The 15,949-nt window shown below is 36.9% G+C and overlaps 1 protein-coding gene across 1 annotated transcript in view; it reads right to left on the bottom strand.

The window, feature by feature from the left end:
* Positions 1–15,949, bottom strand: part of LOC138691325 (tRNA dimethylallyltransferase) — a 536,598-nt gene that overhangs the window by 381,983 nt on the left and 138,666 nt on the right. Inside the window, exons 2-3 of the mRNA XM_069813208.1 lie at positions 15,386–15,523; positions 3,402–4,219 (exon numbers count right to left, since the gene is read on the bottom strand). Of these exons, the coding sequence (XP_069669309.1) occupies positions 3,402–4,219; positions 15,386–15,523 (956 nt within the window). The remainder of the gene's footprint in view (positions 1–3,401; positions 4,220–15,385; positions 15,524–15,949) is intronic.

Below are 15,949 nucleotides of genomic sequence, written 5' to 3'. Positions count from 1 at the left end.
CAAATTCTTCTAGTCGCTTCTCTTCACTTCGTCGTAATGTCCATGTTTCTGCCCCATACAATGCTACACTCCACACAAACCACTTCATAAAAGAAAGATGCATAATACTTGTGTTCGCTTCGTCTGCGATGTCCGTCGCGCTGACCACATTACCCCATCCTTCCAAACTCTAAACTGGCTACGGCTTAACGAACGTAGAAATTTCCATTCTCTTGTTCTCCTTTTCCAAGTCCTTCACACCTCTACACCTACCTACCTTGCGTCCCATTTCAGTTACCTGTCATCATATAATCTCTTCACACGCACGCAAAATAGCCGCATACTAGCCATACCAACACATAAGACATCATCGTATTCAACATCATACACAATCTCGCTCTCGCGCTTGTGGAATACCCTACCCAGTGACATCAGAAACTGTCGGAATTTAGTAGCGTTCAAAAGCAAGCTTATTAAGCATTTTCTTACTGCGTAGTGTAGGATTAATTTTTACTTAATCAATAAAAGAAACGCTTCCCTCTTCTTAACTTTTACAATAAACTGTCTAGCTTTTATTAATCAGTTAAACCTTCAGTACTTCGATTTTTATTGTATTTGTAAATTTAATATTAATTGTAATTATAATTGTAATTGTATTCTTAATATTGTAGTTGTAATCCCCTGGTAGAGGGGAAGAGAAGGCCTGATGTCCTTATCTCTACTAGGTTAAATAAATAAATGATGTTCCTTTCTCTATTAAAAGCTTCCTTTGCCATTGCTATTGTCTTTTTCAGTTCTTCACTTACGTCTTGTGTGAATAATTTCGAATTGCAGAATTAATAATGATTGTATTCTGGAGTTTGAATGTTAAATTATTGTCAGATTCTATACATACAGCTCTTTCACTGCAAACCTAGCATTCTACAAACTTTTCTATTTTGTTTCTCTTAGTCTCATTTTTGTTTTAATTCTTTATAAGTCAAAATACTTTATCACAAATAGAACGTATCATACTGTAGGAATGAGAATGCCAACAATGAAACAGGATGTAGCACGTCAAAGTGAAGATGCTATAAACTAGAAACGTGTTTCGCTAAGAAATCAACTATAGTGGTCAAAACGACAATACTAGAACAATGGAAACGGAATTCTTAACGTCATTCTTTCGCTTCAAATAGTGAGGTTCCCCCCCCCAGCCCCACTTCACATTTCGCCCCCCTGTCAATGCATTCAACACGCCTCTTTTAAAGTTTATGGTTCGCTGGATTTTATTAAGTGTTGGTATTTTTCACGCTTCAACATTCCCTGCTACGTTACTGATTATTGACTCCGCTGCCATCTCTCTGAAACTTAGAAAAAAATTGGGAATCCCAGCAAGATTACCGAGAGGAGCTCCCAATTCCTAACGGCGACCCTATTTTCCATCACTAGGACGTAGAAATAAGCTGAATTCGCAACTCAAAGTAAAAATATTTAAATACACATTCGTAATTACTTTCCATTAGCAAAGCCTATTTATCTCGATGGATAATCAATTTAATTTTTCGGTTTATTCTACGTAAGAAAAAACGAATAACATCGCTGGCCTTGTTCTTACTGCATTGCACAATTAGTATGTGATCTTACGCACATATCAAGCGAGTTTGCCTGAGACGGTAGTGTTTGAAACTCGCATTCGGAAGAATCCAGGTTCAAACCCCGTGGCCGACTAAACTGACTGGATTTCTTTCATGGTTTCCTCAGTCACAAAGATAAATGCCGGATGGAAATTTACATGTCAAGATTCGTCACAGCCTCAATCACCAATATCATAAACACTAATCAAAATATATAATCAATTACATGAGAACAAGCCATCTACAACAACCAATAGAAAGAGGAACTCGTCAATAATAAAAACGACCTACTGGCATACCACAGATATTAAACACGCGATATGACCACAGATGTTAAAGCGTGTAGGATAAATAAAATGAAAAAAATAGAACAAAATAAATTTAAGTTTCACTAAAAGTATTGTATTTCAAGTGTATCAAACCCTGATAAATTGACTCGTAGGTACTGAATATGAACAAAATCCGTCCAATAGTTTAGTAGAAATCGCTGTACACAGACAGACTAGTACTAAAATGATTATATTTCATGTCCATCATTCCTTGATAAATTGACTCGTAGATACTGAATACGAACAAAACCCGGCCAATAGTTTAGTAGAAATCGCTGTACACAGACAGACTAGTACTAAAATGATTATATTTCATGTCCATCATTCCTTGATAAATTGACTCGTAGATACTGAATACGAACAAAACCCGGCCAATAGTTTAGTAGAAATCGCTGTACACAGACAGACTAGTACTAAAATGATTATATTTCATGTCCATCATTCCTTGATAAATTGACTCGTAGATACTGAATACGAACAAAACCCGGCCAATAGTTTAGTAGAAATCGCTGTACACAGACAGACTAGTACTAAAATGATTATATTTCATGTCCATCATTCCTTGATAAATTGACTCGTAGATACTGAATACGAACAAAATCCGTCCAATAGTTTAGTAGAAATCGATGTACACAGACAGACTAGTACTAAAGTGATTATATTTCATGTACATCATTCCCTGATAAATTGACTCGTAGATACTGAATACGAACAAAATCCGTCCAATAGTTTAGTAGAAATCGCTGTACACAGACAGACTAGTACTAAAATGATTATATTTCATGTCCATCATTCCTTGATAAATTGACTTGTAGATACTGAATACGAACAAAATCCGGCCAATAGTTTATGTTTCGTCTAGTAGCGCATAGCTATGCTGGCTTTATCACAGGTTTTCATAAACACAGGAGTAAAATGACGCCCAACGCTCGCTTATCTTCAGCTCTCGGCCAGTGCGTGCAGTACTACGCCGTTCAAGTCCAGGCGTGTGAAAATAATCTATTTAATACCCTCGAAACTTATTGCCGAGCCACTAACCAAACAATGCCGAATCCCTCTTATTAATGCAAGGTTTTTTCTCGATATTTTTTTACATTTTTACAAATTGGCAAAAAGCCTAAAACTAAGTAAAATCAGATTATCTGTCTCTCTGTGTACAATAAAAATAAGTATTAATTCTTATCATAACCTACCAAATGTCAGCTTCAAAATGAGCTCCCGTTCAATGTTCTGCAGTAAATGGGTCCACAGTTCTGTGCGCTGAAAGAGGCTTGTTTTTATAAAATACGCTAAATTTGTCGCTCAACAATACGAAATCCGTTTGACTTTCGATAGTATATTTTTGAAAATGCACTCTCCTCAGTACCTGGCATAAATAGGGAAAAAATTAGAGTATAAAAAATGCGAGGTTTTTTACTGATCGATTTCATATGGAATAGCACACCCTGTATAGTAAAAACACAAGACAATTACTCACCGTATAATCTTGCGCTTGTTGTTGGGGTGAAGTTGCTGCGCCATGTCGGGGTCCACTTCTTGGAGTCTCTTGTGCAGTTCCAGACTCGGTACATCTTCCAGGGCAGATTCATCCATGTAGTCGAGGTCAGCATCCTGCAGTCTGGGCTTCTTGTTCAAGGGGTCCAGATCAACCGGCTGCTCCCGTAATCTTTTCCTATCCCTGTCATAAACGAGTTCTAATTCACCCACTGAAACATTTTGACTTTCTCTATGCACACTTTCTGATTCGGCACTCATCACTTTGCTGTCACCCTTGTGGCACTCACAATCAACTTCACTTTTCGCGCATATTTCGTCGGATGCACTGCAATCTGGACCGCGAGACACAACAGATGTTTCAGCTGAAGAATTTGAAGCATCTGATTGCTTCTGGCACTTTCTATCACCACACACTAACACTCCAGAGGGAATCTCAACACTTTGTACGGCACTGGCTTGATCCTGCACTTGGTTACACTTCGCACTCATTTCCGACTCTCCCTCATCACCATTTAACGCTTTTTTCTGACACTTTGTACCACGTTCATCAACTGTATCACGGGATTTGACATTTTTATCACTTAATAACACTTCGTCACTGCACTTCAAATCTTCAGACAACACCGCGCTTTCTGCACTGTTGATAGCTTCTTGTATCCTTGACGACCGCTCCTGATGGTCCCAAGAAGTATCTGCTTTCGTGTGCTCCACCAGCACTTTCCACAGGAGTGACTCTATGTAGTAATTGGTGCCTCCAACGATCACAGGCAGCTTACGATTCTTCATCAAATCCTCTATCTGGCTTTAGTTAAGAAAAATATTTGAAATAATTACTTCACATTTTAGGAATATCTAGAAACAATTGAAGGGGTGAGTATGAAATAGTCCAAAGCCACATTTTTAACAAAAATGTTTTTTTTTTTCCTGCCAGTTAATTTCTTACACATACGCATAAGGTACTATTAAAATAAATATATCATTATGTCTCGTGATCAGAATATTGTACGAAACGAAAATATAGTAAACTTGGGCAGAAATCTATGAATGAATAATAATAATAATAATAATAACAATAATAATAATAATAATAATTATTATTATTATTATTATTATTATTAATCCTCTGATGAGGTTCTGGCTGATATGTACATCTATTAACAGGCAGTACATCTCACTTGACGACATGTGTCAGAGGAAGAACAATTGTTTGTATGCATCTGAAGTCTGACTATAGTGCAATATGTAGCCAGTGGGCGATGTATGCAATGGAGGGGGAAAGGAACTGACCACTGGCCTAGTTGCCTCATAAGTGGTGTCTTCTTGGTATCACTTGCGAGGTTCAGACTTGTCTTCGGACAGTTGACTAAACAACAACAACGATTATAATGAAACCTGTGGCATAGGCTTCGCATGATGTTCAATCTTCAACACTAGACAATACAATCTATTAGGCATTTACAAGGGACAAACTTCTGTACATGGATGAATATATAATAGGATACGAAACTGCGGTCAGCACCATCTGACGGAAGGGGGTTCAAATAAGATGATCAGCGCCCGACGTCGTGAGTGGTGAACATTAAAACTACGTGTTGGATAGATTACCCAGAGTTCTCTATTTATCCGTTCGTTCACATAAGAGTTAGTATAATTCTATTCTAACTCTATGTTCGTTCGAGACGAACAGACGATGCTCGAGAAGAAAGATGGCAGCCAGGAACTTGCTAATGAGTGAATATAAAGTGATACTAAGTGTGTGTATAAGTAGTGTATGTTAAACAGTGATGTTTATGGACGTTGTAAAAATAGTGTTGTTGAATGTATTGTAAAGTAATAGTAATATAATAAATTGAACTATCTAAGTAGTTCTTGCAGACTTTTTCATTGCGCTGTACACTAAATACCCAAAGAATACAATCCCAATTATCTAACATTTTGCTTAATTTTCTTTCTCTGTTTGGTTATATTTTAATTGGGCAATGTAAAATAGATCGTCTCTTTTATCTTTCTGTTGGCCCCGGTAAGAATTTTCAGTAGAAGATGCTGTGAGGAATAAAAATGTAAATGTCTTATTTTAAATTGGGTTAGTTGAGAATATCGATGAGGGTGGGAGGGAAGGAATATTTTCTGTATAGTTTAACATTTTCTTCACCAGGTGCGCTGCTAAATGCATGGAGTAATTAGTTTTTGTTTTCGCTACTTGGTGCGCTGCTAGATGTAATAAATTCTCCACCGTCCAACAGATGGCAGCAAGAACAATTTCTACATTAGCGCCTCTAGCATATGTTACGGGAAACTCAGTAAGTTTCGCATCCTATTATATATTCATTCATGTTCTGTGCCTTAAACGTTATTCGAACTCATAACCTTCGCATTCAGGTAGCGTTATAGCTGTGCTTTCGCATTTGCGTAGACTGCAACCATATACAGACGCAGTACACCTGGACAAAAGGTCTGTAATGGAACGACGTTAATTCAAAGGTATTGATAAAGAAGTCCTGCGGCACGTTTCAGACCGGACTTCAAGCAGAGGGGAGGTGGACATCTGCTATAACAAAACCCTCAGAAATTGTATATATGTTTAAATATGAAAACCACGTAACGACAATGTAAACAGGGGGAACAATACAATCCTATCGGTGTAAAAAAGAGCATTTTTATGGCTGAGTTTATGCAAATTCCGTCGCGCCGCAGATACTTTTGGAAGCAATGCAACGAAACTCATCCTCGTATACCCGCAGAACTGAGCCAGCCACACTTCGCAATTGTGAAGAAAACGGGTTTACACCACTATTGTTAAGTGTGACGGGACAGCTGCTGTCTGATCTTCAGCTATCGGCACTCTGTTGGCGAGGCCCGGAGAAGAGAGCAGAGGATACCTAGGGCAGATAGAACGAGGTTTTGTCTGATATGTACATCTATTATCAGGCTGTACATTTTTATAATAATACTTACTTACTTACTTACAAATGGCTTTTAAGGAACCCGAAGGTTCATTGCCGCCCTCACATAAGCCCGCCATCGGTCCCTATCCTGTGCAAGATTAATCCATTCTCTATCATCATATCCCACCTCCCTCAAATCCATTTTAATATTATCCTCCCATCTACGTCTCGGCCTCCCTAAAGGTCTTTTTCCCTCCGGTCTCCCCACTAACACTCTATATGCATTTCTGTATTCGCCCATACGTGCTACATGCCCTGCCCATCTCAAACGTCTGGATTTAATGTTCCTAATTATGTCAGGTGAAGAACTTTCTCCATTCTCCTGTAACTTCAACCCGCTTAGCCCCAAATATTTTCCTAAGCACCTTATTCTCAAACACCCTTAACCTAATTTCCTCTCTCAGAGTGAGAGCCCAAGTTTCACAACCATACAGAAGAACCGGTAATATAACTGTTTTATAAATTCTAACTTTCAGATTTTTCGACAGCAGACTGGATGATAAGAGCTTCTCAACCGAATAATAACACGCATTTCCCATATTTATTCTGCGTTTAATTTCCTCCCGAGTGTCACTTATATTTGTTACTGTTGCTCCAAGATATTTGAATTTTTCCACCTCTTCGAAGGATAAATCTCCAATTTTTATATTTCCATTTCGTACAATATTCTGGTCACGAGACATAATCATATACTTTGTCTTTTCGGGATTTACTTCCAAACCGATCGCTTTACTTGCTTCAAGTAAAATTTCCGTGTTTTCCCTAATCGTTTGTGTATTTTCTCCTAACATATTCACGTCATAATAATAATAATAATAATAATAATAATAATAATAATAACAATAGTAGTAGTAGTAGTAGTAGCAAAAAGGTAAAGGTATTCCCGTAACATGCTATGAAGGCACTTGGGGGGGCATGGTGGTAGAGTCCCATGCTTTCCATGACCTCGGCACTAGAATGAGGTGGTGTGGTCGGCACCACGCTCTGACCGCCTTTTACACCCGGGAAAGACCCGGTACTCAATTTTATAGGAGGCTGAATGAACCTCGGGGCCGTTCTGAAAGTTTGGCAACGAGAAAAAAAACATGTCACCACCTACGATCGAACCCCAGACCTTCCAGGCCGTAGCCAGCTGCTCTACCAACTGAGCTACCCAGCCGCCCAAAATAATAATAATAATAATAATAATAATAATAATTATTATTATTATTATTATTATTATTATTATTATTATTATTATTATTATTATCTAATTATTTTATTTAATCTCGTCTTTAAGTTTACACATTATACCGGAATCACTTTTCTGTTTTCTGCATTGTTGTGCAGTATGTTATTCATATTTCTCCAAGTGGCGGCCTGAACACCTGCAGACTTCTAACACATGAGTACAGGCTGTTACAAAAGAAACATTACAGTGCTTCCATTCCTCAAATGAGGTATAGAAATTCTTATACATTCAGAAATTTAAATTATATTCCAGACGCATGATCTGAAGACATTAATTCGTAAATTTAAGCATAGAAACTTAATCATAAACAAAAGCAAGAAAAATCTTTTGAATTCAATATTTTCTAACGTTAACAGAAAAAAAAGAGTTGAGAGAATTTTTTTTTTTTTTGTTTGAATAAGAAAATTATTATTTTGCATAGTAATCAGTCGAACCTCCATACAACAAAAACTGATACAACGATAAACGCTGATCCAATTTTGAGGAAACCCTCATGAGATGATAAAAACCTAATACATTTTTTTTTAATTTTCTTACTTTCCATGTTCATTATTTCAATTTTCACTTGGTATCACACCCTTAAAGATGTTTTCCGTTATTTCGTATATCCTCTTTCATATTTTTGTTGACTGATCTTGACATTCTGTGCAAGGGATTTATTTATTCATTTATTCATTCATTCATTCATTCATTCATTTATTTATTTATTTATTTAATAATAACACATAACATATACATAAAACGTTACATTAAAATACCTCGAAAGAGCAAAGCTCGTGCTGGGGCGGCAGTACCCCATACCCATTATTCCGCCTATCCTGGTAACAGTTGGCAACACTGCAAAGACGGCGATATTATCTTTTGAGGAACGAATGTTAAGTGGATCCCACTATAGCTACAGTGGGCAGGTAAATCACAGTTATAGATCTGTGAACAATGTCATCACTGACATCAAAGTCTGCGACCGATTAAGCGGAACTGTATTAACAACACATAAAGAATGGATACGGAGACCTCGCTTGTAGGCGGCAGCGAGGTCAGAAGCGTCGTAACTGCCGTGTGCAACAATAAACGTGGCGCTGGGAACCATAAATGTAATTTATGTGGCGATAAGCGCAGTCTAGGAGACAACACGTGTTCGCTAGACACGTCGTTACGGGCGTGCCACACAATGTTAAAATTGTCATACACGAGTTATTCCATAAAGCTTCCAAAATATCAAATGTACAGTTAAATATAGGCAGTTTCCAACGCAAAACCTGATTCACACAAACAAGTTATGGAATTTCTTTCCTTTATCTGTCTGGCAAACTCAATTCCGTACGGGTTTAGGACCAGGGTTACCATGACAAGAAATTCTATACGAGGACATGGAACCTAAAATAAGAGGACATTGCTGAAAAAAGGACTTTTTAAAAATTGGTAAAAGGTAAAGGTATCCCCGACACTTGGGGGGCATGGAGGTAGAGCCCCATCCTTTCCATGACCTCGGTACTAGAATGAGCTGGTGTGGTCGGCACCACGCTGACCGCCTTTTACCCCCGGGAAAGTCCCGGTACTCAATTTTGTAGGAGGCTGAGTGAACCTCGGGGCCGTTCTGAAAGTTTGGCAACGAGAAAAAATCCTGTCACCACCAGGTATCGAACCCCGGACCTTCCAGTCCGTAGTCAGCTGCTCTATCAACTGAGCTACCCGGCCACCCTTTTAAAAATTGGAATGGACAAAATTAAAGATAAAAACAATGGCTCACCTTAGTTTTCTCACTAGTTGCTGGATCAGTATTACATCTGTACCCTACTTATCGGTAGTTTGTGCACAAGAGTCTGAAGGGACCAACTTATATCTTGTAGCAAATAACTATGGAACTGTTCACAGGACATGTCCTTGAAATTATATTTCGCCATGATGATACCTCTGACTGTCTCCGTTAGCATGCGATTTCGTTCTTTTGTCCATTGAGCAGATATCAGGAAAAGTACTCTCTCAGCACTTTCATTGAAATATAATTGACATATTTTTAAGAGTTCTGAGAGAGTTTCAGTGCTCGTAGAAGTATTAGAATAGAAGAATTTGCACCATTGTTTATCTAAACTTAAATCTTTGTCCAAATTATCTTGATTGGCATATCTTTGGGCATTGAAGACTTAAACTGATAAAATACCTTAGAATCATGAATAGTGGCCTTTTTAGAGTTTAAGAATTCAATGCATGTCAATAGGTCATCATATTTCATGTTTTTTATGTGCTCCAGCTTCAACCATTGAAAGCAGTTAAATTCTTTCATAGGTTGCCACCATTTGTTTAGATATTCTATGCATAATATCGCACATTATTCAATATTCATATTAATTCTAGTTGAAATCCGAAATGCTGGACATTTAAAATTTTTTTAAATGCCTGCCGGACAGGATAAAATGATTAAAAAGGACATGTCCTCCTTTTGCCGGACGGATGGTAACCCTATGTATAGGACCAGGGTTGCCAGATGTTTCATATAAAAATCCCGAGTTCAATTTATTCAGGTAATACCTTGAAAAAGGATAATTATGTTTAGGAAACAGTGTTGTCACTTCAGATCAATATACTGTAGTTTTGTTAATTCGGCAACAGAAGAGGGTGATATTATTATTCTAGTCATACAGGGAATGAAATTCATGACCATAAAAAGTGCTGCGTGAAAGCAACATCATGTAAGTAGCAAATTTTGATTTGTTATATTCAATTATTTCAGCGTTAGAATTGCTTGTTTGTTAAAATGTCTATATATGATAACGTTATGCAATTTGTGTTCTTTTGTTTTGTGTGTTTTTGGAAAATATAATTTCAATTAATGCTACGCAATAAATGTTGTAACTAAAACCTTGCGCATCCCCCGTGTTTATCGTACAGCTCGTCCTCTTCCACACGTTACCTGCACTTTGTTTACGTTTTCACTGTGCCTAAACGAGACGCTCTACTATATTCACTTATAAGTAGGGCTAGGATTTTGATGACCTATAAATCATGAAAAAAAAATGTCCTAAAAACAATGCATTTATGACCTAAAAATCTTTCAAAAATGCCCTAAAAATTGATCTTACATAATTGGCTTAGTAGCAAAAGAGGTTTTGTACTACTTAATATTTATATTAGTAATTAAATTAAATTTTACATATTTTTTGTAAGTAGTACACTTTAATTAATTATTTTACCTGATGTAATTTCCATGTATGATCGTTCACCTCTGTGTCAGCATGTGGACGTGAGGTCAGCAGTCAGCTGGTCGGTCTTGGCCCTTCATGGGCTGTAACGCCATGGATATACTTTACTTTTAGTTTCCATGTAGTCCACTACAAGGCCACTCTTATCCGGAATTAGCATGTATAGAGGAGTCTATATTGAAGGGGTGATTAGACTGATCCATTACATGGGGTGTACTACGTTAAAAAGGCAATATTTGTGTAGAAAAAAGATTAAAGTCTCATACAAAATAATGGGTATTAATGGGGAAAATATGTAAAGAAAATATCAAAGGAAATAAACATTATTTTATATTAATAATGGGGATTTATGGCCAAAATTAAATGAAAATGCCTAAAAAAAATGACCGAATAAAACAAAAGATGCTGTTATGAGTTGAAACAGGCAAAAAATGCAAAAAAAATGCCCTAACAAATATGTCTTAAAACACTCAGTTTATCACATAACATATAAATACTAAAGCAGCTATGTTTCTGGCTTACTAGAAAAGAGGTGCAATTTCATCAAAATCCTAGCCCTAATTATAAGAAAGAGACAGTGATGGGCTTATATTAATTTCCTCAAATTCGAAGGAGTTAAAAGATTTCCCCACAAGAGGGCAATTGAATGGAATTTTTCCTAAGTTGCAGGTTTACTACGTTAATTTGTGTGCCACTAAAATTAAATGGTTCGCCTGAATTTCCTTGTAAAGGAATGCGTGCCTCGCATATCTGGTAACACGTGAGCAGACGTCATAAACCAGAGAAGTCTGTCGTTAAACGCAGTACTTAAAAAGTTTGCGAACGCAAGGCAATCATCATTACAGACAGCACAACACACATCCACCACGTGAGTCAATACTTTTGCCGCTAATGACGTGAGATCGGGCTTCTTAGTTACTATGACTACAGAGTAATGTGTGTAACGGAAGGCCTTGAACGAAGATACTGGCATTAGAATAGGCATTAACCTGTGACCAAAGACGTCACAAGGCGGGAAGGCGTCATGTGCTATGACTTCAGTCTAAGCGAGTTTATTTTGCATTCCTATGGAATAAGTTCCATGCCAGTTGTATGCACCTGGTTCCTCAGCTGACTCTTTATTCGACACCTCTCCCACAAAATGTTTCTCCATTCACTGTTTGAGTCGCTTAAGAAACTTCCTGTCCCAGCAACTAAAACTTACCCTAGTACAAACCCTTGTAATGCCGCACTTCGATTATTGTGACGTTTTGTTAAGGCCCGATTGTATAAACCATTTAATCTTAGATCAGAGGTTAAATTGATCCTCAGCTGACTCTTTATTCGACACCTCTCCCACAAAATGTTTCTCCATTCACTGTTTGAGTCGCTTAAGAAACTTCCTGTCCCAGCAACTAAAACTTACCCTAGTACAAACCCTTGTAATGCCGCACTTCGATTATTGTGACGTTTTGTTAAGGCCCGATTGTATAAACCATTTAATCTTAGATCAGAGGTTAAATTGATCCTTGTTTCAGCTGAACTTGGAATTTTGTGTTGTATAAAGTCTAATCTGAGATTAATTTGTCTCAAACTAAAGTCAACTTTGACTGAAGAAATTTCTCCGATTAAGTTAGATGATCCAAGTTCAGTTATTTCTTTTCTGTTTGAAACATACGAGTGACAGATTGTGCAAATAAAATATCCATTATTATTAAAATTAATAGATATGTTAGGTACATTTATATATATTTCTTTCAATTTCTTGCCTTAATACACAAACATTCTTATATTTTATAAGGCTCTATCGTGTTCAGCAGTATCAAATAACATAACCTATAATTATATTATGTTTATAACAACCATTAATTATTAATGGATATGATAGGTACATTCATAAATGTACACTTAACTGTATTACTAAAAGAAAATTGTCGTTTTATAAAGCTTTATTATGTTTAGCAGTATCAAACACCATAACATGACAACAACTTGGAGAACAGTCAACCTACTTATTGTCCGCCATTATTTACATTGCAAAAAAAAAACAGTGTCTCCAACAGAGTGTAATACGGAAAGTCGCCAAAAAGTAGTTGTAAAGTCGCTAGATTTCTCATTATCAACAAAGAAAGATTAAATTTTGTCACTATGGGGTGCTAAAAAGGTCACTAAATCCCTATTTAAGCAATATAAAAGTTAAAGAAATTGTTGTTGAAAAAGAGTTAAAATCGCTAGATTGGCAACACTGAACAAACCTGTATAACATGGTCCGCGCATCACGTATTTCACCTGTTTATGCGATGTTGCCAAATCCTTTTCACGTGAACTTAGATTGCATTTGAACCAAGGTAATTTGATCGCAGAAAAGTTTTATACAATACAAGAAGTGTCTGAACTCGGTTTACTTTTCGATCTTCGATCAAAGTTGATCTTTAGTCAGGGAGTTTTATACAATTGGGCCTAGGTGACTTAAGTTCTGAACTGTCAGTCAAGTTACAGCGAGTTCAGAATATGTGCGTCAGATAAGTGTGCAACATCCGACGACATGATCACATATCACAGTCCTTCGCAAGTCTTTCGCAGTTCCGACTCAAAGAACGTAGAACTTTACACTCTTTGTCTTTACTCTTTCGAATTATGCACACCTCAACACGAAATTATCTTTCGTCTCGTTTCTCTTATCTATACCCCAACCACAACGTAAATACCAGATCACTTATCTGTGGCACGCTAAGTATACCTTTTCATAGAACATCTTTTTATTCATCATCTTTTACAGTATCCACCTCGCGACAAATGGAATTCCTTTTCACAGAGTATTAGCGACTGCAAGACAATAAACATTTTTAAAAATAGCTTAAAGGATAACCTTCTTAGTAATTCACCCTAATTATACTGATTTAACGGTCACTGACTATATGGTAACTTCTTTCTTTAGACATGCATCCTGATAGTGCTGTATTTTCACAATTGTCTCTCAATAATCTCTTTCTTTATCTAACATTATTTGAAATATATTAACATTCTATGTATATTAGTTTAATTCTGCTACACAGTTTGTAATTCACTGTTTAATTAATAGTTCATAATATTTTACTGTTTAATTCATAAGTAACACTTGTACACAAGTAACTTTTATCTAAATCAAATTGTTATATTCTTTGTAGCTTGTAAGTTCATACATAATATGTATGTATACATTTTGCTGATTGAATGAAAGAGAAGGCCTTACGGCCTTAACTCTGCCAGCTGAAATAAATCATTATTATTATTAATATCTCCGAGTTGTATAGGACAATCAGTAAAACCACAATGCTATGTATATACTGAAACAATACTACGAATTACTATTTATTTTTGCAGGGTGTATTAAATTAACTTTTACTTACAAATGGCTTTTAAGGATCCCAGAGGTTAATTGCTGCCCTCATATAAGCCCGCCATTGGTCCCTATCCTGAGCAAGATTAATCCAGTCCCTTCCATCATATCCCACCTCCCTCAAATCCATTTTAACATTACGTCTCGGTATCCCCAAAGGTCTTTTTTCCTCAATATTTCGAATTTAACACTCTATATAGCCTACATTTCTGAATTAACCATCCGGCTCAAACGTCTGGATTTAATGTTCCTAATTATGTCAGGTGAAGAATACAATGCGTGTAGTTCTGCGTTGTATAACTTTCTCCATTTTCCTGTAACATCACCCGTCTTAGCCCAAAATATTTTTCTAAGCACCTTATTCTCAAACATCCTTAATCCCTGTTCCTCTCCCGAAGTGAGAGTCCAATTTTCACGACCATACAGAACAACCGGTAATATAACTGTTTTATAAATTCTAACTTTCAGGAGTTTTGAAAGCAGACTGAATAATAAAAGCTTCTGAACCGAATAACAGCAGGCATTTCCCATATTTATTCTGCGTTTAATTTCCGCTCGAGTGTCATTTATATTTGTTACTGTTGCTCCAAGATATTTGAATTTTTTCATCTTTTCAAACGATAAATTTCCAATTTTTATATTTCCATTTCGTACTATGTTCTGGTCACGAGACATAATTATATACTTAGTTTTTTCGAGATTTACTTCCAAACCTATATCCAAATCCCAAAGAATCTAAGCCTACTAAACTAATCAATGTGCTACCAACAACAAAATTAAAATCTCCCGTTTCTTTGGTGCACCTTGTAATTCATGGACTTATCTAATATTAAAATGTATTTTGTCTGGAACATGACAAAGACTTGAAGTTGAGTTAGGAGTCCTGCGGTGTTGGGCGAGTGGTGTTAAGCACAGATTGAGTGAATAGGAGGTTTGGTGAGCGGTTGAGTTGGGGTTTTGACTAAGAAGAAACAGATTGGTCGAAGAGAGAAAAAAAGGAGAATTTAATGATTGGTTGCGTGACTGAAAAATTGAGCGAGACTTGGGAATTGTAAGTCAGTGAGTGAGTCAGTAGGCGATTGACTAAAAATGACTGAGTGAGAGATAAGGGCACTAACTGCGGGAAAGTTTGAAGGATTGAGTAACTATTAAATCAATGTAACCCAGGCAGACCATTACCAAGTAAACGAGTAAGTACCAACTCTCCACATCTTCCTGCGCAAAGGATACGATCGGCAGCGCTCTGTTCCGGAAGTCCAGCACGGTGAAGCGTTTTGGGGGCTCCACGACGTCCAACATGTGGTGTGGCGCCTGGCGTCTCTCCTCAGCCGTCACTTTGTTTGTGACGATATCCAGTCCTTTGTACACCTGCAACAGCGAGAGAAACGGTCTCTTTATAAACCCCATAAGCATAGGTACAAAGGCTGAGTATATGGCCAGAATATTATTTGTGGTGCATTAGCCCATAATTAATTGTTCAATTTCTCCATGGATACGATATATCGTCGTTGTTCCTGCAATAACTCCTATGTGACATATTTATCGACTTTCAGATTTTTGCTCTATTAAATAACTTAAATAGTGATACAGCAAATAATAAAATCTCCTACATTTAATTACATTTCTTTCTTTCGAAAATTTAAGAATTCACTATCTCCTATGTAGGCCTACCACTGTCATAGAATGAATAAATGTTTTTATTCTTCCTACTGAATTTTTTTTTTATTTTGCACATAGGAGTTACTGCAGGAACAACGACGATATGTAATACAGCCATTATACCTTTGTGCGAGA

This window comes from Periplaneta americana, chromosome 2 (genome assembly GCF_040183065.1).
Source record: "Periplaneta americana isolate PAMFEO1 chromosome 2, P.americana_PAMFEO1_priV1, whole genome shotgun sequence".
Classification (NCBI taxonomy): domain Eukaryota; kingdom Metazoa; phylum Arthropoda; class Insecta; order Blattodea; family Blattidae; genus Periplaneta; species Periplaneta americana.
This window is presented reverse-complemented; position numbering and strand designations above follow the sequence as displayed.